This window comes from Oryx dammah, unplaced genomic scaffold, assembly GCF_014754425.2.
Source record: "Oryx dammah isolate SB20612 unplaced genomic scaffold, SCBI_Odam_1.1 HiC_scaffold_29, whole genome shotgun sequence".
Lineage (NCBI taxonomy): Eukaryota > Metazoa > Chordata > Mammalia > Artiodactyla > Bovidae > Oryx > Oryx dammah.
Window position 1 is genome coordinate 39,772,543 of NW_024070213.1, and position 27,363 is coordinate 39,799,905.

General features: G+C 34.2%; 1 protein-coding gene across 2 annotated transcripts in view; it reads right to left on the bottom strand.

The window, feature by feature from the left end:
• The window catches only part of LOC120858527 (importin-8-like), a 67,605-nt gene that overhangs the window by 9,631 nt on the left and 30,611 nt on the right, over window positions 1-27,363 (bottom strand). For both annotated transcript variants that reach the window (XM_040234632.1, XM_040234633.1), the window contains 12 exons: window positions 26,759-26,835; window positions 26,355-26,471; window positions 25,836-25,925; window positions 24,261-24,426; window positions 23,055-23,215; window positions 22,475-22,600; window positions 20,288-20,354; window positions 16,966-17,091; window positions 16,216-16,313; window positions 12,514-12,609; window positions 3,804-4,024; window positions 754-959 (listed from right to left, as the gene is read on the bottom strand). In XM_040234632.1, the coding sequence (XP_040090566.1) occupies window positions 754-959; window positions 3,804-4,024; window positions 12,514-12,609; window positions 16,216-16,313; window positions 16,966-17,091; window positions 20,288-20,354; window positions 22,475-22,600; window positions 23,055-23,215; window positions 24,261-24,426; window positions 25,836-25,925; window positions 26,355-26,471; window positions 26,759-26,835 (1,551 nt within the window). The remainder of the gene's footprint in view (window positions 1-753; window positions 960-3,803; window positions 4,025-12,513; window positions 12,610-16,215; window positions 16,314-16,965; window positions 17,092-20,287; window positions 20,355-22,474; window positions 22,601-23,054; window positions 23,216-24,260; window positions 24,427-25,835; window positions 25,926-26,354; window positions 26,472-26,758; window positions 26,836-27,363) is intronic.

Genomic DNA, 27,363 nt, shown 5'->3' on the forward strand with positions numbered 1-27,363 from the left:
AAGGAAGCAATGCAAATGTCCATCAACAAATGAATGGATAATGAAGATGTGGTGAGATATACAGTGGATTAGTACTCAGCTATAAACAAAGAATGACATCTTGCCATTTGGAACAAAATGGGATAGATCTAAAGGATATTATGCTTAATGAAGTAAGTCAAACAGAGAAAGACAAGTTCTATATGTTACATTTAAATGTGGAATATAAAAGATGAAAGAAACAAATGAATATAAACAGACTCACAGATACAGAGAAATAACTAGTAGTTAACCATTAGGAAGAGGGAAGTGGAGGGCCAAGAGTAGGAGATTAAGAGGTACAAACTATTAAGTTTTAAAAAAATAAGCTACAAGGATATATTGAACAGCACAGGGAATATGTTAATAACTTTAAACAGTGTAATCTATAAAAATAGTTCATTATATATGCTGTAGATCTGAAACTAAAGACCTAAATGTATAACCAATAATATAATATTGTAGATCAACTATACTTCAATGGGAAATAGATAAATAAAGTTATGAACTGTTTATTTCTGGAATTTTTCGTTTAACATTTTTAGACAACTGAAATCATAAAACCAAAATTGTATGACTACTATAATTCAGTCAATTAAACTCAAAATATTTGTTACACATCTAGCAGGCCAAGAAATGTAAATCTATTTAATGTTTCTAAATAGACTAAAACTCAAAGAAAACACATACTCAAAAAAATCAGTTCTAGCATTCACTGCAATTAGAACACTTTACCATTTTCTTCTATATTGGCTTTATCTGCTTTTGCGTGATCTTCCCGGTTTACCAGTTGTCTGGTAGCACAGACCTGCTTTAATCCAAGGAAAAGGAAAAGAATTGAGGGCACAATCTGTCCCACCACAGCATCTACTGCAGGAGGTCGATTTTGCAATTCCAAAAGGATACTCAGTCCTATTATACACATCTTCCGATCATGATGCCTACAAATCATAAAAGGGAAAAAAGTGTGCACATGAGAAATAAGAAAAATTTCTGAAGAAATTACAAAAAGGAACATCCAAGTTCTGCTCTAAGGTTCATTCACTGGAGCTACACAGAGGTAAAACTATTTTGTACTATATGAATTCCTATGTAAATCAAGTTTTGCAAACCAATTATCATCACCAAAGACCTATGGGAGCCTGCAATTGATATGATGAATCTTGCTGTAATATCAATTTATGATTAATACAAATGCTGCAACTGGGCCTTGATAAAACAAGTTTTATTAAGTAAGAATACCTGTATATAACAGCATAAAATTCCTATCCAGTGAAAAAGATTGAAGTCCCTTAGACTTTGATCCATTGCACTGGTCTACAAGGTATAGACTATACACTAGTCTATATAGTGTATATATCTATACACTATACTGTATACTAACCCCCCAGGTGCCAAAAGCTAGTCTAAAAATCTCACCGTCTAATAAGCTGAACTTAATGTGGGCATGCTCAGTTACTCAGCCATGCCCTATTCTTTTAGATCCCATGACTGTAGCCTGCCAGGCTCCTCTGTCCATGGAACGTTCTAGCCAAGAATACTGGAGTGGGTAGCCATTTCCTGATTCAGAGGATCTTCCCAACCCCCAGATGGAACCCAGGTCTCCTGTGCCTCCTGCACGGGCAGGTGGATTCTTTACCACTGCACCACCTGGAAAGCCCTGCTGAACTTAATAGCTGCAAATAAATCTATTAAATGTCCTGTGCTAATAAAACAAGATAAGGAAAACTTAATTCTGAAGGAAAAAAAGTTTGACCAATGGTGGAGCGAGTGGTAAAGAACTCACCTACCAATGCAGGAGACATAAGATACCTGGGTTCAGTCCCTGGTTCAGAAGATCACCTGGAGGAGGGGATGGAAACCCCTTCCAGTATTCTTGCCTGGAGAATCCAATGAACAGAGGAGCCTAGCAGGCTATAGTCCATAGGGTCGCACAGAGTCAGACATAACTGAAGCAATTTAGCAAATACATAATATATATTACAAAGATTTTTACATGAATGCTTCTAAATTGTTTAAAACTAAAAATATTAAGAATGAAAAGATTACTGTATCAGTGTAACATTCACACAGGCATGAACAAAAAAATTTAATGGCAGTAATTCAAAATAAAATATACAACAAAAAAAGTAAAAAGTGTTAGTCACTCAAACATGTCCAACTCTTTGAGACCCCATGGACTGTAGCCCACTAGGCTACTCTGTTCATGGGATTCTCCAGGTAAGAATACTGGAGTGGGTAGCCATTCCCTTTTCCAGGGGAACTTCCTGATCCAGGGATCAAATGCCGGTCTTCCATATTGCAGGCAGATTCTTTACTGTCTGAGCCACCAAGAAAGTTCCAATATACACCATGTGCTCCTCAATACACAACAAACCTAACAACAAATATAGCTTCTGTTATTCTTCATTATTTCCATTGCTTGATTCAAGTTGCTAATGCCAAAGTAGTATACTATAATAGGTACTGTGCTTGACCTGATGACTTTCTCATTAATGTAGCCTCTACCTAGTAGTGTACGTCAAGGGTCAAATGGATTACAGTACAAAAGATGATTATTGAGTGGGGCTCTGAAGAATCCAAGGGAGCACAATCCACACATGCCCAATCTATATAATTGCTGAGACATCTTCTATTTTTGGAAAATTGCTTATAGATGCTACTAACTGTATAACTGGGCTTCCTTGGTGGCTCAGTGGTACAGAATCTGCCTGCCAATGCAGGAAAAGTGGGTTCAACCCCTGGGTCAGGAAGATCCCCTGGAGAAGGAAATGGCAACCCACTTCAATATTCTTGTCTGGGAAATCCCAGGGACAGAGGAGCCTGGCAGGCTACAGTCCATGGAGTTGCAAAAGAGTTGGACATGACTAAGCAACTAAGCAACAAAAACTATATAACTGTGAATGACTAAATCTCTACTCTGTAAACCTTTGTCAGATATAACTAAGTACAATTTCTTCCTAAAGTATGCTCTTCCTTTCAAAGTATTAGTAAGAAATCTAAATCTGGGACAAATTCTAGTCTCCTATATGTAGAAAAATAAGAATACACATAGCAGCTTTTTAAGTATGTTCCCTATTCCTTTTCCACCATCCTAATTCAAGCCTCCACCATCTCCCCACTACTTGGTAATATCCCCCTCAGTAAATTTTTCTAAATGATATCTTGCAAGATGTAGAAAGAACACTAGTTATTTCTAAATTAATCAGCAGTCTCTCAAATTCTAACACGACAAGGTCACTTATATGTGTCAGGTCACCTGAGGTGGGTATATAACTATGACCTAGGATCTCACTTTTCCTGTGTTAGAAAGCTAGGAGAGTGTTTCACACAAAGCCAAACTCTCCTACCAGGATAGGACCAAGACTATGCTAACAATCCTCTGATTTCACATTTGAGAACAGGCTTCCTTGAGATTTTCATATTTTTACCAGACTAGTACTTTCCTTAGAAACATGACTCCATTTAGAATGTTGTTACCTACAGACACTTAATGTCAAAGAACCCAAGTAGACAATTCTTGTTGCCAAGACATACAACAACACACATAAGTCAAAAACAAGTGAGGAAGGGTAATAAACCTAATTTTCAGAGTCTGTGTTGTTTTCCACTAGATTATACTCCTGAAACACATTCTTAATTCTCTAAAAATTTAATATTATATTAACAGTACATTAAAAAATTCTTAGATATAAAAACTATCTTTCAATATTCTATTTTACATGCATATTACAAGTCAACTTTCCAAGAACAGAAATGCAGTGTAAAATGAAAAAGACACAGACCCAAGAAAACAATCTGTATCATTCATCCACTGATTTATAAATTGTACAGTTACAGGTCCAGGGTTGTGAGGCAACTGAATTCGTTCTAAAGTATGTAGCAGCAAATCAGGGTTGTAGTACAAGGCAGCAATTGCAACCTGAAGACACATAGTACGAAGCTCACTAGTTTTGACCCCTCGGGTTAATCGCTCCAAAACAAGTTGAACAAAGAGTGGAATGCACTAGAGGAAAAAAGAAAAACAGAAATCAAGTAACTTTTACAGAAAGTTGAATGCTGGTAAAGTGTAATCATTAAATAAGATACTCTTAAAGACAGTAGAACTTGCTAGTTTAAACCATTTTCAGAATTATTAAACTCAGAGAGATTAAATGGCCAAAAAAGGTCCTAGAGCAGTACCAAAATGTCTCCTTTCCTTTTAACTGAAGATTACACTTAGATGAAGGTTGTCCTACAAGAGTACACAATCAAAAAACTGCAATAATCCAAACATAGACTCAGTCACTTCCATGTTTTAAGTTAAAATGACTAGGATGGAGTTTTTCTTTAATAAATCAAATTGGAAATATACTTGACCCTTCAACAAAATGGGTTTGAACTATATGGATCCATTTAAATGCAGATTTTTTTCAACAATTAATACTACAGTTCTACACTATCCATGTTTAATTAAATCCAGATAGGGAGAAACCATGTACACAGAGGGCCAACTAGAAGTTATACACAGATTTCTAACTGCACAGAGGGTGAGCACCTCTAACTCCTGCATTGTTCAAGAATCAAGTGCAAAAAAAAAAAAAAAATGAAACTTAGAATAAGCACGATGTGATCAGAATTTCTCTTGAGGAAAAAAAATTCCTAAAAAAAGTCACAGGGATATAACATACAACATGGTTTGCTGTTGTTCAGCCACTAAGCTGTGTCTGACTCTGCAATTGCATGGACTCCAACACCCCAGGTTTCCCTGTCCTTCACTATCACCCAGAGTTTGCCTGAACTCATGTCCATTGAGTTAATGATGCAATCCAACCATCTCATTCTGTCACCCCCTTTTATTCCTGCTCTCAGTGTTTCCCAGCATCAGGGTCTTTTCCAATGAGTCAGCTCTTTGCATCAGGTGGCAAAAGTATTGGAGCTTCAGCTTAAGCATCAGTCCTTCCAGTTGAATATTCAGGGTTGATTTCCTTTAAGACTGACTGATTTGATTGTGCTGTCCAAGTGACCCTCAATAGTCTTCTCCAGCACCACAAATCAAAAGCATCAATTCTTTAGCACTCACTCAGTCTTCTTTATGGGCCAACTCTCACATCCGTACATGACTACTGGAAAAACCATAGCTTTGACTATATGGACCTTTGTCAGCAAAGTGATATCTCTGCTTTCTAATATGCTGTCTGGGTTACATCAAGCAAAATGCTGAGCTGAATGACTCACAAGCTAGAATCAAGATTGCCAGGATAAATATCAACCACCTCAGCTATGCAGATGATACCACTCTAATGGCAGAAAGTGAAGAGGAACTAAAGAGCCTCTTGATCTGGGTCAAAGAGGTGAGTAAAAGAGCTGGCTTAAAACCCAACATTCAAAAAACTAAGATCATGGCATGCAGTCCCATCACTTCCTGGCAAACAGATGGGGAAAAAGTGGAAACAGTGACAGATTTTATTTTCTTGGGTTATAAAATCACTGCAGACAGTGACTGAAGCCACAAAATTAAGACACTCCCTTCCTGGGGAAAAAGCCTATCAGGCTCCTCCATCCATGGGATTTTCCAGGCAAGAGTGCTGGAGTGGATTGCCATTTCCTTCTCCAGGGGATCTTCCCAACCCAGGGATCAAACCCGGGTCTCCCGCATTGCAAGCAGACACTTTACCGTCTGCGCCACCAGGGAAGCCCATGACAAACCTAGACAGTGTATCAAAAACTAGAGATATCACTTTGCCAACAAAGGCCCACATAGTTAAAGTTATATTTTTCTAGTAGTCATGTACAGATGTGAGAGTTGGTCCATAAAGAAGGCTGAGTGCTGAAGAATTGATGCTTTCAAACTGTGGAGCTGGAGAAGACTCTTGAGAGTCCCTTGGACAACAAGGAGATCAAACCAGTCAATCCTAAAGGAAATCAGTCCTGAATATTCGCTGGAAGGACTGATACTCAAGTTGAAGTTCCAATACTTTAGCCACTTGATGCAATGAGCAGACTCACTGGAAAAGACCTCAATGCTGGGAAAGATTGAGGGCAGGAGGAGAAGGGGGAGACAGAGGATGAGGGCATTATTTGGAGTCACCAACTCAATAAACATGAGTTTAAGCAAACCCCAGGAGATACTGAAGAACAAGGAAGACTGGCATGCTGCAGTCCATGGGGTCACAAAGAGTTGGACACAACTTAGCGAGAGAACAACAACAACACTACTACTTAAGAAGGTGAGGAGATAATGAATGTAACTATTTGCTTATTTTTTTTAATGAAAGTATGAACTAAAAACTGGGGTTGGGGGAGATGGAAATAGGGAGAGAGAGTAATGGTAGAGTGGACAGGGATGGAAGCTAGATTTTTCTGAATATACTTTGTTTTTTGTAAACCAGACTTGAGAGTATGTGTTATGTTTTATTTATTCATAAAAAAATTTAAGCAATCCCTAGGAGTTAAAATAAAATGAATAATCAAACAGGGATTATTTTAAAATTATTTTAAAATTTGTGACTTGACATGTTTGGCTATAAATATTCCTAGCATATGAATATACCCTTGAGATAAAAAGAGCTACTAAAAAATCTTAAACACACATGTTTAAGGCAATGTAATCACATGTTTGTTACAATGCTGGTATAACTACACTGACACTGTGTATATACTTTTTATTATTATTTTTAAGTGGAGGATAATCATCTTATGATATTGTGTTGGTTTCTGTCATACATCAATATGAATCAGCCATGGGTATACATTGTTCCCTCCCTTCCGAACCTCTCTCCCATCTCCCGTCTATCCAATCCCTCTAGATTGTCACAGAGTACCCGGTTGATCTCCCTGTGTTACACAGCAACTTCCCATTTGTTATCTATTTTACATATGGTAATATATATGTTTCCGTACTACCTCTCAATTCATCCCACCCTGTACTTCCCCCACTGTGTCCACAAGTCTGTTCTCTCTGTGTCTCTACTGCTGCCCTGCAAAGTCTCATCAGTACATCCTTCTATATTCCATATATATCCATTAATATTCAATATTTGTTTTTCTCTTCCTGACTTCTTCATTCTGTATAACAGGCTCTAGGTTCATCTACCACACTAGAACTCCCTCAAATTTGTTCCTTTTTATGGCTGAGAAATAGTCCATCGTATATATGTACCACAACTTCTTTATCCATTCATCTGTTGAAGGACATCTAGGTTGCTTTGATGTCCTGGCTATTGTAAATAGTGCTGCTATGAACACTGTGGTACATACATCTTTTAGAATTGTGGGTTTCACAGGGTATGTCTAGTAGTGAGATGCTGGTCATATGGCAGTTTTATTCCCAGTTTTTTAAGAAGTTTCCATACTCTCCATAGTGGCTGTATCAATTTACATTTCTACCAACTGTGCAAAAGGGTTCCCTTTTCTCCACATTGTCTCCAGCATTCAGTTTGTAGATTCTTTGATGACGGCCATTCTAACTGGTGTAGGTGATATCTCATTGCAGTTTTAATTTGCATTTCTCTAAAAATAAGCAATGTTGAGCATTTTTTCATGTGTCTATTTGCCATCTGTATATCTTCTTTGGAGAATGTCCATTTAGGTCTTCTTCCCATTTTTTGATTGGGTTGTTTGTTTTTCTGATATTGAGCTGCATGAACTGCTTGTATATTTCAGAGATTAATCCTTTATGAGACTCTATATATTAATACATATTAGTGGTATAAAGTAAATGAGTAATTATGATGAGAACAAGGATTCTGGGTTTAGCGGATATTGATTAGGATCAATTTGGTTAAATAAAAATAATGTAGTCTTGAATTTGAGTGGGAAATATCCATGTCTTCTAATGCATTACTCTTAAAATAATATAATATGTATTTTCTGGTTCTCTTTTGTGGAAATAATGACCAACTCAATAGCAGAGGCTCTCCCTTTTGCTTATAGTCCTAGAATACCATTTCCCAGGGTAGGGCAGGAAATGTACAAGATGAACCTGAAGCATCTAGTCACACCAGATAGCAGAAAATTCCCAAACACTACTAGAGTCAGGTCAAAAGCACTCAAATGGCAAATTCAAGAGGCTCCCACTAGCCAAGGCTGAACGAACTCTGTGTACTTGAAACATTCTGAAGTATTATTTTAGTATTATTTGAATTTACAGATTTAAATGAAACACATCAAATAAATTTGAATATGTAAGTTCAAATAATACTAAAACCCCCCCCAAAAAAAAAAACTCCCAAAACATCTCACTGGTCATCTTTGGAAGATGCTAAGAAACAAACTTATTGCCTCAGTCATGACAAATAAAGGGAAATACTCAAACTGTTCCTCAGAGGAACCTAATAAATTCATGAGAAAACACTTCTCTTCATAGAAATCTTACTACTCATAAATGATGAAAGAATGACAGAATTAAAATACCATCACCATCAGCACTAAGATCATAAGATGAGAGACAACCAGACATCTGTGCCTCCTGGTAGGAACACACACCACCACCTATGAAGTATTCTTGCAAAAGAAATCACAAATAAATCTTACCAAAATATCTAGATATAACTACCAATTTATAGGAAATACTGAGGAATTTCATTCCAAGATGTTATAATCCTTCAGCACAGTAGTGGTAACCTCACTAACATTAGACAGTGAGCTTACTCAACTTTCTGACATAGAAATGCTTGGATACCAACTTTTCAATCCCTCTGACAATCCAGTTTTAGAACTAGAAATCCACAGTATTACACCTGAAATTCTTATTTGCTAACTTCAAATGAGTCTATACAACCAAATGCAATTCCTTTACTCAATTTTTCTCTACTAGACTTACTAGACTTCTCCAAACTGAAATTTCAACTTTCTTTATTTCTTAACAATTCTAACTAAGAAGATAAAGCCATTGGACTTAAGTTTTGACATCCCTTCTTTCTACCTCAAGACACATCTCTATATCAGCATTATCTAAGGTGGAAATAAGAACATATTTTGAATGAATGAATATGAACATATACCAAAACTTATTAATGTAGTTAAAGCAGCAGTTAGAGGGAAATTTATAGCTATCAATCTCTATAATAAAAAGCAAGAAAGATCTCAATCTAATAACCTAAATTTCCAACTCAAGACTCTGGGAAAAGAAGAGCAAGCTAAACTCAAAGAAAGTAGAAAAGAATAAATTATTAGAATTAAAGCAAAAACTAATGAAATAGCAAACAGAAAAACAAAGAGAGAAAAATCATAAATTGGTTCATTGAAAAAATGAACAAAATTGACAAATTTTACTTTAAATAACAAAAGGGGAAAAAGAGAAAGAAAGAGAAGATGATAATTACTAAAATCAATAACAAACAGGGTCATTATCACTGACCTACAAAAGGATAACAAAATATTATGAACTGCATGCCAACTAATTAGATGAAATGGACAACTTCTAAGAAAGATGCAAACTCCCGTATTAACTCAAAAAGAAACAGAAATACAAGTAGACCTATAACAACTAAGAGATTGAACTGGTAATTTTAAAACTACCCATAAAATAACCTCAGGCAAAGATGGCTTCACTGCTATATTCTAACATTTAAAAAATACCAACCTTCATAAATTCTTCCAAAAAATAGAAGAGGAGGGAGCCCTTCCCAACTCATTCCACGAGCCCAGCATAACACTGATTCCAAATCCAGACAAAGATACCACAAGAAAAAAAATTACAGATCAATATCACCTATAAATATAGACACAAAAATATTATAAAAAATACCATCTAACTGAATCTAGAAATATATAAAAAGGATCATATTCCATGATCAAGTAGGATTTACACCAGGAATTCAACCTTGATTTTACATCTGAAAATCAACAAATACACCATATTAAATGAACAAAAACCATATGATCATCTCAGGAGAGGCAAAAAAGCATCTGACACTCCTTCATGATTGAAACACTCAACAAAACAGGAGTAAACAGGAACGCACCCAATCTGATAAAAGACAGCTATGAAAAACCCACAGCTAACACTAGACTTAATGGTGAAAGGAATGCTTCCCTATCTAAGATTAAGAACAAGACAAGGTGTCACCATACCTATTCACCATTGCACTGAAGGTTCTAGCCAAGGAAACTAGGCAAGAAAAGTAAAATAAAAAGCACCCAGGTTGGAAAGGCAAAACTCTATCTGCAGATGAGATGACCTGGTATACAGAAAATCCAAAGAAATTCTCTGAAACTCTATTAAAACTAATAAACAACTCTGGCAAGGTTGCAAGAAACAAAATATACCAAAAAAATGTATTTCTAAACACAGGCAATAAACAACTTGGAAATAAAATTAAGAAAACAATACCATTTACAACAGCATTAGAAAGGATAAAATATTTTAGGAAGATTTTAACAAAAGAAATGTACTTGAAAACTATAAAACATTTTTGAAAAAAATTAAAGACACCCTAAATAAAAGGAAAAGGAAAGACATCCTATGTTCAGGGATTGACTTATTCTCAAAGTGACAATACTTCCTAAAGTAATCTAAAGATTTAGCACAATGCTTATCACAATTCCAGCTATCTTCTTTCCATAAACTGAAAAGTCAGTCCTAAAATTCATATGGAAATTCAAGGGTCCAGATTAGCTAAAAGAATCTTACACAGGAAAACTGGAGGAATTAAACTTCCTAATTTCAAAAACTTACTACAAAGCTACAGTAATAGTGCAATCCTAGATTAAGGACAAAAAAATTCATCAAAACTGAATGAAAGTCCACAAATACATCCTCCCATTTATAGTGAATATATCTGACAAGTGTGCCAGGACATTTCAACAGGGAAAGAATAGTTTTTCAAGAAATAGTGCTCCTAGACACCTTGACATCTACATGCAAAATGATGACTTTGTACCTTTTCCTCACACCATCTACAAAAATTAACTAAAATGAATTAAAGACTTAAATATTACAGCTAAGACCATAAATCTCTTAGAAGAAAATGGAATTTTTTTATAAACTTGAATTTAGCAATGATTTCTTAAATATGATGACAACCACCACAACAACAAAAAAATAAATTAGATGTCATCAAAATTAACTTTCCTGTGCTTCAAAGGACATCATCAAGAAAGTTATAACACAAAAATTGAGAGGAAATTTTTACAAAGTACATATCTGATAAGGAACTTGAGTTTAGAATATATACAAAGAAGCTCTACAACTCAAAAATAAATAAACCAATTAAAAATAGGCCAAAAAATCTGAATAAACATTCTTTAAAAAATACAAACAGCCACATGAAAAGATGCTCACTATCATAAGCCATCTGGGAAAATGCAAACCAAAACCATGAAATATCGCTACTAGGATGGCTATAACAAAAAGACCAACCAAGTGTTAGTGAGGATATGGAGAAATCAGAACTCTCATTCAGTACTGGTAGGAACAGGAAATGGTGCAGCTGCTTTGGAAAAGTTTGGCAGTGGTTAAACACAGAATTACTACTCCTATATATACACATATATAAATATATATACCAAGAGAAATGAAGACATGTCCACACAAAAATCAGCATACAAATGTTCATGTCAACATTGTTCACAATAGCCAAAATGTGGAAATAAGAAAAATGTCCATCAATCGACGAATAGCTAAAATAAATGTAATATAATCATATAATGAAATATTTATCAATTAAAAGAAATACAGTACTGATATCTGCTATAACATGAAGGTATCTTTTAAAATATTATGTGCTAAGTAACAGAAGTCATTCACAAAGAACCACATATGATTTCATTTATATAAAATGTCTAAAATAGGCAAATCTGTAGAGAAAGAAAGTAGAATAATGGTTGCCTAGGGTTGAGGGTCATTTAGGTGAAATGAGAAATAACTACTAAAGGGCACAGAGTTTTCTCAGGGGTAGTGATGAAATATTCTGAAAACTGACTGTGATAATAGTTGCACAATTTGGTGACTATATTAAAAACCAGTGACGCATAAACTCTAAATGACTGACTGGATGGTATATAAATTATATCTCAACAAAGCTGTTATACAAAAATACATGGAGTAAATATTACAGAATTGGAAAAAAACTCTACACTTAAACACTTTTCTCAGTAACAGAATATCATACCACAGTTGTATCAAAAACTGAATTAATCTTGTATCAATAGAGAAAAACATTTTTGCTTTTTGCACCTTCATTTCTGGTTTAAAAAGATATCTGGGAATATTTCAATAGCATACACAAAAACAAAGGAAAAAAGGAAATCTCTGGGAATCAAATTGAGCAGGATTTGTACATTTATCTCCTTCATGATTTACTTGTCTCTTAAGTTATTACATATTTTTCTGTGTATCTAGAATGCAAGGAACAATTTTCAAATTGCATGGGTATTTTTGTTATAAGATTTGTACCAGTAAATACAAACTATAGGTTATCTTTATAATTTTTCATCATAATATAAACAAAATGTCAAGCAGGCATTGTAAATTTTAAACATCAAGTAGGATATTTCCTACACATATATTACCTGATCAATTCCCCTTCCTTTGCACTGAAGAATGATGACTTCAAGAAGTTTGGCTGCATGACATTCTGCATCTTCTCCTGCATCTCCACATAGTACCTGCAGTAATTAAAATTTCACTCAGACACTGTAAAACTGTAATCAAGTTTACATAAAGTAAATATCACGTAAAAAGCAGCCATTAGAATCATGGTGTTTGCATCATGAGTTTACCTTGCCAACCCAAAAAAAGGAAGTTCAAAATAAAGTCCATCTATCTTTTTTATCTACTCTAATTCCTTATATGAGTAATAATTCACTTTATTTAACTCTGGATTAAAAATAGGCTGTTACCTGTCAAGACAAATAAAGCTTCCCTTTAAGTAAGGCACTAAAAACAATAAAATGATACAATAAAATAAAGAAAAAAACCTTCTTAACAAAACAAACCCTGTATTTTCGTATTTTTCTGTTCTTTTTGAATTCCTGTCTGTATCCACCCAGTTTTTCATAAAGAAACCATAAATATAATATTACATACCATTGAATTTTCTCACATGGACTTTATAACTTGAAGTACTTTCCAAAGATGTTAAACCATTTAGGACTAAACAGTATTACAGAAGATGAATATAACAAAGCTTACCAGACTGTTCCCCTAATGACAATTCTGTATTTTCACTGAATGAACAATTATAGAAAGCACATGTTCATACAAAGAATATGACAGCCTTATAATAAGGTTCACAGAAGAGAGATTTATAGAGAACAGGCATACTTATATTAGAAATTAGGAAATATGAAAAATTAATGTGTTCAAACACAACACATAAGAAAAAGAACAGACTTAAGAAATAAAGGTAAGACAGAAATTAGGAATAATAGACAAATAGAGGTAACAAAGAGAAATCAAAACTAGATTCATTTTTTAAAGACTTTAATAATTTGACAACTTCTATCAAATGTATTATTTTCAAAATTATTTTAAAAAGCAAAGCAAAATTTTAAAAAGTGTTAGGAATGAAAGGTACAAATACCTATAAAGGAAAGATTAAAAATGAAAATACTATGAAGAATATTATATTCTTTATATTTTTTTAAACTCAGATGAATTGGATAATTTCCTAGACAAATATGATTTAAGAAAGCTGAACTGAGAATCTTTCCAGATAAAGACGACAGATATGAACATCCCTGTTCAATTCTATCCCTTCCCAAAGGCCATTAAAATGAAGATAAAGATATTTTAGAGGCATACATCCACAAAGACATATAAAAGGAAAAAGAGACAGCTATAAAACTGTGGAAGCTGGAAAATAGATGGGTCAGGGAGCTGAACTGTAAACAGATAGCTAGCAAAACCAAGAATCAACCCTATTTACATAAACAAAATTCCACCTCTAGGGCAGTGTTTCTAGATCTAGATTCTAAGTATAAATGGACTCTGGGACCAGAATGCCTAGGTCTAAATCCTAGCTCTGCTATTTATGAGCTGTGTTTTTAGAAAAGCTATTTCACCTCTATGCCCTACTGTTCCCATCTGTAAAAAGGAATATAATAATGTATTTATGTCATAGGACTATATGGTACAGAAAGAACAAAAAAAATCAGTCCCTTTATCCCAAATTACATTTACTTGGTTTCTCTGTTTGCTGGTTTGAGGTTCTGTTTCTCTTCCTTCCACAAAAGGAAGGGAAGCAAAATATAGTGCAATAGTTTAAAAATGGGCTCTGGAACTAGATTTGCTGTTTAGTTGCCCAGTCGTGGGCAACTCTTTGTGACCCCATGGACTACAACACACCAGGCTTCCCCATCCTTCACTGTCTTCCAGAGTTGCCCAATTCATGTCAACTGAGTCTATGATGCCATCCAACCATCTCATCATCTGTTGTCCCCTTCTTCTCCTGCCATCAATTTTTCCCAGCATCAGGGTCTTTTTCAGTGAGTCGGCTGTTCAGATCAGGTGGCCAGCTTCAGCATCAATCCTTCCAATGAATATTCAGGGTTAATTTCCTTTAGGATGGACTGGTTTGATCTCCTTGCTGTCCAAGGGACTCTCAAGAGTCTTTTCCAGCATCACAATTCAAAAACATCAATTCTTCAGCACTCAGCCTTCTTTATAGCCCAACTCTCACATCCATACATTACTACTGGAAAAACCATAGCTTTGACTAGACAGACATCTGTCAGCAAAATGATGTCTCTGCTTTTAAATACACTGTCTAGGTTTGTCATAGCTTTTCTTCCAAGGAGCAAGCATCTTTTAATTTCATGGCTTCAGTCACTGTCCCCAGCAATTTTGGAGCCCAAGAAAATAAAAACTGCCACTGTTTTCTCGTCTATTTGCCAGGAAGTGATGGGACCAGATGCCATGATCTTAGTTTTTCGAATGTTGAGTTTTAAGCCAGCATTTTTACTCTTCTCTTTTACCTTTATTAAAAGGCTCTTTAGTTCCTCTTTGCTTATATGACCTAGGTCACTTTTCTAAACCTCAAGCACAATGCAAAATGTCTCTCTCCTCTTTGACAAAAAGGTGATATAATGCTGAAAAGATTAAATAAATTAATGTATACAAATGCTCAGGAAATACCTGATACACAGTAAGAGTGCGCTAATAAGATAATAAGAAATAAATTTACTTGCTAAGAAGGACATCATTGTGAACATCACTGTTACTCTATCCGCTACAATACAGAGCAGCTGTGAGTTAATTGTCTACTTGCTGCTTTCTCTGCCCCTTTTCCTCACTAGCAGCTATCTCTGTAACAGGAAAACCCTGAGGACAGCCAGGTAATTATGACCTAACAAGCTGGGTTCCCATAGAGCTATATGAGTCTTCAAAAATCATGATTCTACTCCTGCAGTTTAAATGTGATGTAACTAAGTGACCTCCCCAAATCTCCAAGGCTCTTTAAAACTGAACTGAGACCTAACTTAGATAAACGGATTATGAGGTCAGCACTCTTAACAGAGCCTGGTACACATCTCTTCTAGCAAGGAAAGCAGGCTGTACACTGGCTATCTTACTCCCAACTCCAAAGCCAAACTTAGGTTTCTGGCTATTTAAGCTTTCCAAAATCTGCCATCTCTATGTAATACAGTTTTATATTTATGAATATACACATATTCACCTAAAAGAGGAGGAAAGCATTAGTCATGAATCACTCCTAGATATAACCAAGAGGGGGCATTTGTGACAAAGATAACATAGTAGACAATCATGCTTGTGCATGAATGCAACAGTAGTCATTATGTGGCTTACAAACTATCCTGTATTGAGTTAAATGATGCTATCTTTCCAACTATTCCAATTTTTTTTTGTCTTGTTTATGTTCAAATTACCTATACCTAGTGTTTTCCAATATATACATTCAATTAAAAGAAAAATCACTAATTGACAAACTGTGATATTTTCCTAGAACTCTTCTTTAATCAAGTAGTAAGTCTATATTTTTGAAAGAAAAAATACATGGAAACTTATTTACCTAAGCATTGTGAAGTACACAGCTATAGAAGTAGCAAACATTAAGTATAACACACAATATGAAATTTTCAGAATATAATTCCAAACTCCATTTGAAAACACAAAATGACAAATATATGTTCATAAGAGCAATATACAACTAAATATATAAGAAATAAATTGAGAGTACCTGAGGTGCAAGACAACACTAGTCAGTAAACATTAGTAAGAATCACTATGACAAATGATTAGGACATGCTTACCTTTCTACACATTGTAAAAAGTATTTCTAAATGCTTTGGATTTGACAGTAAAGTATTTGTATCTATTGTCACATAATTATGCAGAAGAGGCATCATGTCTGGAAAAAAATTCAAACGCTCAATGAGATCTGAGTGACAGAAGTAGAAACAAATTATTACCACTGAAAGCACATTTCTATAGCACCCATACATTACTATCTTCCCTTGCAACCACAAAACACTAGAAACTAAAATGGTACACCTGTCCTATTTATTGATGAGGGAAATGTGGATCAGAAAAATTAAAATTCTCATCATTTACTGTAGTGATTGTTATGAATTTTCCTTTTCCCCATAGCACTCATTACCATCTGACACACTCTATTTGCTTATTCGTCTGTTTCCTAGCCTCTTCCACCCCATACTAGAATGGAGGTGTCAAAAGGGCAAGGGCTGTCTATTTTGTTCCCTGATGTACTGCTGAGCTTAGAACATTGCTTAGAATATAGTTGACATTCAGAAAATATTAATTAATATATGGATATATACTCTGACTGCAAAGTAATTTAAGATTCAGTAGGAAATATAGCCTTCCTACTACGACCTCTACTCCTAGAGCTAAAAGTCCTACAACAGCACCACTCAACAGGAAAGGAAGAATAATTATTTTCTGATTAGTACTGGAATCATAGGTCTTTATGTCAAGTGTCAAAGGAAATAATACCTATCTAGACACAGAACAACAAAAATGTTACATGGTCAAAGTCATACCTGTAAAATATTCAAAACAATCCTGCTGAAAAACCTCATATAATATACCTAGAAGCTGCCACATCTGAGGAGAAATACCGTGGCAAGTTAAACTGTAAGCCAGTGAAAGAATTTCTTCATAGAATTCTAGAAAGAAGAAAATCTCTAGTTAGAATCCTAGCAAATAGCAAAAATTAAACACAAAGACCACACAGAAGAGGATTTAGGCTATATACTCACACATATCTTATATCTAACATACTTTTGAGCATCTGTTTCTCAGCTCCCATCTCTTGCTATCTCTATTAATATTTGTCATCTTCCATTTCTCACTAAGATCTGCTCCCTACTCAATAAGATATGGAAAAGATTTGTTTTGACTAAACTTACTTGTAACACTGAAAAGTTGTATTTTTTGTGTTTTGTAATATAGAAAATAAAGTTTATATATAAACCCTTATTAGAAATGGATACAAGAAGGAACAATTACTGTATGTGTCTCATGCACAGGATTTTAAATTTACAAACAATTAATCTTCTTCAGAGAACTTAATTCATCTAGGTGAAAATATCCATCTGCTGCATGTATTTTTTACAAACTATATACAGAATATATTTTGCCAATTTACAAAGCTTGGAAAATTAGTACAATGCTTTTCAACTTACTTCAAGATAATTATACTTACTATTAAAAGAGTCCAAAGGGAATATTCTTGCATTTGTACATATACTTATTATTCTTACCCTCATTCAGAAGGAAATTATATCTAAATATACAATCAGAAAACACAAACCTCAACACAAGAATTTCAAAAATTTCCTACCATGTCACTGAACAAAAAAGTCTAACTTCAAAGTTTTGGTTTTTTTTTTTTTTTCCTTCTTCTTATTCAAGGGAACCAATATTCACCCTGGAAGCTTGAATAAAATTTTTTTCTATAACATTATTCAAATTTTAATATATTTAAAAGCTAGCAATACAGATATTTGCCTTACCAAAAGCAAAATAAGATAGAAATCATAGATATTGGGAAATAATTTAGGATAGACAATCACTTGAAATACAACCAATGGCCTGAATAAAAAATTTCTGAAAGTTCTGTTCAGGAAAGCAAATGCCTCTTCCTAACATGAAGCCTAAAAGAAAGAAAAGAGGCCCAGTATTTTCTTTCATGCTCTTGATGGCTACAGCCTGTGTACTTTACCAGACCACTCAAGATGCTCAAGACCAGGACTATGAATCTGAGGGAGAAACTAAAAGGCAGAAAGCTGTTCCAGTTTTTTTTGTGGGGGTGGGGAATAATTAGGAGGATCACAGTCTGTGTTGGGAGTTTGGACTATGGTGGGCAGCAGTGTAGGACCCAGTGTTGAGCAAGGCAGCACAGGCCTTCTAAGCAGACCATTTTTATCGCAGAATCTTGGCTGACTCTGGCCAACTCCAGCCTTCCCACTGCTTTGGTGAGCTACCAATACCCTTCCACCAATTCCATTTATGTTTAAATTAACCAGAAGTTTTTTTCATTTAGTATCAGCCAAGACAACGGACTATTAGGGTAGGATGGTTATACTAACTTTGACTTATTGCATAAGATAGAGCAGTTAAATCAGTAATGTCTAAGCCTAGCTTTTAATAATACATGAAGTTCAAGAGTAAATTAGCAATAAAAACAGGCAAAAGAAGAAGGCAAAAGTGGGACAGTGGAAAAAGACTGGACCATGGACATAAACATGGTCAGACTGCTATGGTGGGGTCCTGCATTAACAGCCCACAATATCTTCCAGAATTAGGTTTTTTTTTTTGTTTAACCTAAAATCTTACATGACTAAATATTGGTTCAAAAAAAAGGGCCATTAACAGTTCATGCATCACAGCTAAAAACACGAGAGAGATCACCTTGGCACTAGAGATGAGATTAGAGGAGAGAGGCAATTGAAACTTTTCTCCTTGGCCCACTGCACTCAAGAAATAGGCCCCTTTTCTTTTCTTAACATCCTGATGTTGTAATTGCCCAAATTACAAATCTGGTATAGGCAGATTACAGAAAGTTGGTATAAACCACTTCACTTTGCTTTACTTCACAGTTTTTTCCTCAAGACTACTTACTTTAAATTTCAATGGAGATTACATACTTGTGACTTATTTATTTTACACCTAGTGATTTGTACCTCTTAATCCCCTTGACCTGAAATAGTTACAAGCATGTAATGCACAGCACAAGGGATATAGTCAGTATTTTATAACTTTGTATATAGCATATTCTATAAAAATATCCAATTACTATGTTGTAAGCCTGAAACTAATACAATATTGTAAGTCAAATGTTTTCACATGTTTGAAGTCCTTAAAAGAAAATTTTTAATGGAGAATTTTCAGTTGCATCTCTTCACAAAAAGGACATAAGTGAATATATTCTTTCTGAGTGTATCAGAATCTCTGAAGTTATGGTCCAGGAAGCTTCATTTTAACTAGATCCTCAGTGATTCTTATCCACATCAAAGTTTGAGAACAACTGCTTTATAGTGATGATTTCAAAAGTAAGGACTAGGTTGGCAGGGTAGAGGATAATCCTCTAAAATGGGAGAAGAATGCATTAGAACACTTAGTAGAGATAAACATATTCATTTATATTCAATCTCATGTTTTACATTTCTCTTTATGTATGTAAATGTAGCACAGTAACATGTATATTGCATATAAATATATCCTCAATTATAATTCATATACATTAGAAGTACATGCTCAATTTTTTACTAATGGTGTGAATGATAAAAGTTTGGAGACGGCTGCTCTAATGTGGTAACCTGCTTTTGTTCCATCTTTCTATCTCTTACACTATACAGGCTACATTTCTCTCCTACCCACAAGACTTGTGGCTAGTATCTTCAAAATGCTTGGATACTATGAAAAGTTGCCTCTTCTACAAATCCCAATCAATCTATAACATCCAGCATTAACTACTGACTCTACTCAGAATTCAGGTACCATAACATAAACAGAATAACAATTAATTCACACTTCTGATAGAATATATGCCTATCATCTCACATTTTTCAATCCTAAAGTAACCTCACTTGAACCTCATCTTAGTTCTTTCTTTCTAAAAAACATTTAAAATCTCTGTTCTTTAAAAACTCCAACAACAAAAATTCTTAATTGGGTATGTTAAGCTTACCTCTAAATGAAAATCTAGAAATCTGAGAAAGTATATCTAAAAATTGAACAGAAGGCAAGCTTCTCTTTCTCAAAACTGTCCATCTTGTTGAATTTGAAGGGCTAAAATGCATTTTTCATCAAATTTAAAAATAGTCTCAGTTTACCTTTTTATTCTATCTTTGAACTTACCAATTACATGTTTCTGTAAAACAAGATCAATGATCCGTAGACAGATATTCTCTAACTGCTGAGTAACCTAAAGACAAATTTTAAACATTTAGTTTAAAATTCATCATAACCCTTAATTTAATCTATAAATTTAATATTATCCCAATAAAAATACCAATAGGATTTTTTTTTCCAATAGGACCTTTTTGAGAAGAGAAATTAAGAAGTTAATTCTAAATTCCATGTGAAAAATTAAACATCAAAGAATAACCAGGATATTCTGAAAAGTGGGCTAATGATAGAAATTTGGGTTAAAATCATAATAAAATTACAAGTTAAATTAATTTCTTATCTCATATTTTATACCAATATTTTAATTCCTAATATATCTAGGACTTCTATGTGAAGACATAAAAATACTAGCCATCTTTTTCAGATTTCTAATTTTACTCTTCATACATTAAGTATTTGTACACATGTAAATATTTCTTTTAAGGAAATCTTGCTTTCAAAGCTTGCTTTTAGTAAGTCAAAGTTCAAAATCATACGACTGGCAGTCAGGAGACCAAGATTCCAGTCCTTGTTTTGCCTCTAGTTACCTATGACCTTGGCAAAGCCATCTAGCTAAAGGCTTTAAGGTTTTTCATCTATAGGTTAGGGAAGCTAGATTTGATTAGTGTATCTCAACTTTAACCCATTCCTCCTTTGATAATCACAATAAGGTCACATGCTCCTTTAACTTTATTTGAAATTCAAAATAAAAGTAATATCAAGAATTAAAAAATTAAAACATAAAGATAAAATGGTGGGGTTGTTTTGTTTTTGTTTTTCAAACTAATCCTGATGCTTATCCTACTACTACCCATCCTCCAGACAAACATATTTGGGAAAACTTGACAAGACGATTTCTAAGTTCTCTTCAAATTTAAAATACAAGTTCTACATATAAACAGAGAGAATAATCCTTAAGTACACATGCAATTCAACTTGAAAATCTCACCATTACAGAGAGGCCCATATACTTTCAACAAGGACACAGACATACAATAATGAATATGAAAACAAAAATTTACATTAAGTCTTTTAGGCAAAGAAAGGCCTGCCCAGGAGAAGAAAATTGAACCATTTTTAAGAACCTGGTAAGCATCCATTAGTATGTGATAAACACACGGTAAGTCAACAGCCACAGGGTTTAACAATGCTATTTAAAGAACCAGCACCTGCTTCCTAAGTCCCACTGTATAAAACGAGAGCTACCATCATTGCCAAACAAGTCAACTGTGCTGGCAGAAGTAATGAACACAAATATAATTTAAGTAAAGGCTATATAATATATAATACTTGCGGAGGAGAGCAGCAGGTTTTAGGTAGGCAATAATTGATGTATTATCAGGATATATCAGTTGACTGCAACTCTAAATCTACAAATTCCCAACTCTGCAAACATGAGACACTACCTGAACCTTGTGCTCTTCTTCTGCAAAAGGGCATTACCATTACCCGCGCTATGGCAGGGGGACATGGTAACATTCTATCAGCTAATGGATAAGGGGAAGACAGAGGATGAGATGATTGATGGCATCACTGACTCAATGGACATGAGTCTGAGCAAGCTCCGGGAACTGGTGATGGACAGGGAAGCCTGGCATGCCGCAGTCCACGCGGTCGCAAAGAGTTGGACCTGACTGAGCACCTGAACTGAACTGAACGGATATGAGAGTGCTTGACAAACATCTGCGCAAATTCTTAATCCAATGTTGTTCTTGAATTCAGCCTAGGAAAGATGACGTTTTAAGCTCTTCTTCCCCTCCATTCTCAGGTATTTGTTACATCAGTATTTTGTTCTATTATTTAAAATTTGCCTCTGTAACTGAATGGCAGTCTCTCTCTACCAAGAAGACCAGACTATGGATTCCAAACAACAGGGCTGTGTCCTACTAAATTTGGTTTTCCCCCAAGCCTACCCTGGCACATAGCAGATGTGATGAACTGAACTAAGCTTAGCAAAAGAGATATACGATATACTTTAAAATCACATGTAACATTTCCCTTCAATCATTTTAATACTTTTCTTTAAAATTTGAGGGTAAGTTTTAAAATCCAGCAATATAAACAGCAGTTTAAAGGTTAAGACTTTAAAATTCATGACCAATGATAATACAAATTTCAGTTACTATAATGACATCATAAAACACAAGGAAATCCTACCTCTTTGTGGTCTTCTACAACTGTCAGGATAGTATCAATGGTATGTAAAATTCCCATAGCCATTACAGTCTTGTCTTCAACTTCTTCATATTCATCACTTTGAAGAACTTTGCCAAATATCTCAGCCTACAAAAACAGCAAACACATTCAACAATTAGTACTGCTACATTCACACTTCTCTATGAGAAGTGAGCAAAAGGACAGTGTCACATCTCCAAATGCCACCACTGCTCAAACTTTAAGATATGCAGTTTGCCAAGTGAATATTGATGATAGAAACTGTCATGTTTTAAATATAGCCACTTTGCCCTTATCTGGTCACTAAAGTGAAATATATTTTAGCTATTATAATCAAACAGCAAATAATTAACTTCTGGTTGTCTTTAAATGAATAAATCCAAAATCTGGGAAAACTGAAAACTATACATTGAAATTATTAACCATCAGAATTATTAGAGCAAATACTTTTACATTAGCATTTCAGTTACATACAAACTAAACTTCAAATTTTGGAGTTTAATTTACTTAGATTATTTAAAGCCTTTATACCAAACTAACATAAAACTATGCCCAGTCTTACCAAATGCTGAGTCATATCCACAGCAATTGAGGCTACCTCTTGGCTGTATTCACATATCATCTTCTGGATAACATTAGTAACATCATCATTTTCTGTCTCTCTAACAATGTGCAACAGCTCCTGCATAATAGGCCTTACATGTGGCTTCATATATTCCTTGGCTAATGCAATAAAAAACAAACTCAGTAAAAAATATTAGTGATTCACAAGTGAAACTTACTTGGTCACAAAGTAAATAACACAGGGTAATAGGTTCCAGATACATATGTGCCTGATGGTAAGTAAGTTATAAAGTTGTACCAAAATAATGTTCACCAATGTATCCATTTTCCCATGAGTAACATATGGACAATCAGTCCTGCACAGTAAAGAACTCTCCTGCCCCAAATGCCAATAGCTCCCTTGAGAAATTTGAATCACATGTATCCTCTGTCATCAGCATGACTTATCAAACATGAATATGACAGCATGATACAAGTGTAAAAACCATTTACATAAAGACTATGCCCGACATTGATGACGCTCATTCACTCTTTCACCCCAATCTCCAACCATCCTTCTCCCCACATGTGTTTATCTAATATTGCCTTCCATTGGAACACTGCTGTATAGGGATAAAGGCTAATGTTCTTCATAATGCAGAATTTACTTTTAAAGGTTTATTTGAATTTTGAACAGAGCATTCTTCTAAACAAACAAAGGAGATATATGTTATCACTCACTAGAAATGCAACTTGCTGCTTTCAGAACTGGCAGAATCACAGAATCCTAGAGCTAAAAGGAATCTTGAAGCCATCTAGTCCAATCCCCCTAAATTTAAATATATGGCAATCTAAGCCTTTACAGATCACATATCTTGCCCAGGTCTAGACGGCAAGGCAGGAGCTCAGTCAAAACTAGACTCCTAGGTCTCTCGATTCCCCATCTACCCTAATGTTTAACGATCATCAACTTGTTTCCTAATCTCAAATTCTTCTGGAAACCACAGTTAACAGACATTCCTAAAAGTGGCAGGAATAAACTCTTATAAAATTCTGAGGGGGCAAAAGCTCAAAAACCCAAACTCTGAACTTTAAGACAAGGAAGTAAACAAAACTATTTGAGAAGACAACATCAAAATTATTCTTTAATTTAAAATACCCTCTAAAAATGTATTTTTATTCTAAATTTTAAATTTTGTTAATTTAGTAATAATTTTGGCTTTACCTTGTGTCTGGTTAGAAATTAATGACTGAAGAGCAAGGGCAGCTTCAACCTTGACAGGCATCTCCTTATCCTCAATCAGGCTCTTCTTTGCTAGATCAACTGCATTTCTTAGGTTGAGCTCATTATGAAATTTCAAAGAACTGAATGCATGAAGTACCCAACAGGACTATGTTATAAGGAAAAAGTTAGTAGGAAACTATTAGGATTATGGTTTTATGTAATAATGAATATAAAAACTTCTAAGTAAAACATCATTAATCCTACCATGTACTATTTATTTATTTGTTTTTTGGAGGGAAACATATTAGTCTCAGTTGCTGACTTCACGATTCCATACTTCTTATAAGAAAGGCAATTTTATTACTTCTAAATTACCTTTATGCAATATCATTATTCATAAGAAAGATTAAACAGAGCCCAACTTAAGTGTCTCTAAAAAAAAAAATCCTGTCAATGCTTTAATAAATATTATGAGTCACAACTTATTATTTATATGTAAAAGCACTACAAGCCAGTGTTGACATTCATTTACTGGTCTTCATAGCAAAAATGAATAAAATATTATTTTCCCTTACACTAATCAGCTTAAGAAACTTGACTTTTTCAGTCACAGAAGATAAAAAAAAAAATTAACCTTGTATAAATTACCAAACTTTAAACTATTAGACCACTAAATCATATTATTTTTTTTAAATCTCTATTGCATAAAATACAATTGACAGTAATTAATTTGAATGACTAACGACTTGCAAGAGAAATACAATTAATAGTCTGTACACACAGTAACCTACTTATAGAAATACTTGTGCACCCTCTACATTTCTAACCTATATTCACACAAATATTTCTCTAGTGACTATTATCTCTTTTAAAATATTTTTATTTCTTTCTTTATTTGATTGCTCCAGGTCTTAGTTCCCTGATCGGAGATTGAACCCAGGCCCCCTGCATTGGGAGCACAGTGGTCCTCCAGTGGGACCAAAAGAAAAGTCCCTGTCTTCTATTTATAAAATGCCTTGGTGTGTACAAGGCATTGTTAACATATATTGGTTTTAGCATGTGCTGATATAGTTACAAAAGTAAGCACGAGGCTGTTAAAAATTCTATTTTTATTTCTCCATAAAATATATTGCTTTTATAAATAATATATACTTAGAATACAAATAAATTTACATGGATTATTATTTTCTCCATGTTATTAAAGTGTCTCTAACTATTATACTGGAAATCATAATCAAGAGTTTAGCCAAAATATAATTTTCATGCTGCTTTGGACACTAAAAATTAATCAGCTTATGAATTTACATGGTACCACTGCTGCAGCATCATCCCTCTCACAGTATGTTCTGCATATGCACAAGTGAGGCAAGGGGGGGCAGCTGGAGTTAAAATCTATACATCCCTTTATTTACTAATTTGCTCTTTATTCAGCTTTTATGACTATAAAAGATATTCTCACTGACTTCATTTTGTCCCAGAGTGGTAAAAGATAAATTTGTCCAAAAGTATTTAGTTCAATAATTAACTTACAAATGAAGATTTCGAGACACTATAATGAAATATGGAAAAACCTACTCTGGCTCGAAGGTATCCCAGGTTAGACAATAGTAATGGAAATACGTGATTCTGCAACAATAATTCCATTTGGTCCTTGAATAAACTCTTCTGTTAGGAAATAGAAATTGAGTTTAACTTATTAATGTCTTTTTCATATGTAAAAATCACTTCCTAATAAAGCTTGTTTCTTATGAAACACTTAATATACTTCTATTTAAATTTTGTAAAATTATTGACCTACATAATGCATGTTTTAAAACAAGAGAGAAATAGTCTTTAGATAGAAACTTGGTATCAACTGATCTTTCTAGAAACAACCCTAAAGTTATTTTGTATCATCTTTTTTATATAACAACAGTTTCATACTGAAAAAGTGAATAAAAAGCCATTTAAATTTAAAAAATTAAAATGACAGAAAAATTTTAGTCAACTCAATTATGCAGAGTCAGCAGTTTTAAATTATCCATAATTCTCATATTATCTCATCTGCCTATGCTTCACAGTGTTATTAAGTAAAGTAAATTTGAGTAGCGTAACCTTCAGTAAAATATCAGCTAGGGAACCAATCACATGCAGGGCTCCATCTTTCTTCCTAGGATCAAAGTTCGGGTCTGTTAGGATTTGATAACAGAATGCCATCATTTTTGGCAACACCTAAAGAAACAGAAGAATCCACTTTAGTCTACATGAGCTTTCACTGCTTTACTATCATATTAAAAATAATGTACAAATTTTCAAAAATAAAGACATTTTATTGTGTTCTATCAAGCAACTACAATTAAGAAAAAATATTTCTTTTCCCTTATGAGGATACAAAAATTTTTTTAAGTTACAGATTATAACTACTAACATAATTTTTCAATTACAAGGGGCATTCATTAGAATGTCAAATCAACACAGGTCACCTTTCAGTTTTGTATTTAAAAAGAATAACTACATACCTCTTTTCTTTTCTTTGCAGCAGTATATAAGAGAGTCTGGGCTGCTGTGGTAGGAGAAGCATAATCTTCGAAAATATCTAAGATTTTAGATTTTAAAAGTTTAAACCATGTTAGCAAAAATACAACTACTTATTATAGTTTAAACCTGACTGACCACTATTCCAGAACACAGAAATAAAACAGTCCATATATAACACTGGTTATAAGCTAAGAACATATCATGACTGCTCTCATACACAACAATATTTATCAAACTCTATAGGCTGTCCTTTTAAATAATCATATTAAAACAAACAATACAGTTCCACTGAGGACAGGAAAAATGCTTTACCTCTATCAGAAAACAATAAAAATGTATTTACTGTTTACTGTGTGCAGGCTCTGTTCTAAGCTCTGGATATACAAATATCAAAAAAAGGTTCTCATCTTGCTTACACAGTAAGAGAAAGAAACAAACTGATTACACACAAATGCACACAAGACAGTACAGCTGAAAACACCGCATCTCAGAGAGGTTAAGTAATTTGTCCACAATTACACAGTAAGCAACTAGGCCAGTATTCACATCCAGACTGTCTTAACATCAAGGCCTGAGCTCCTTCAGT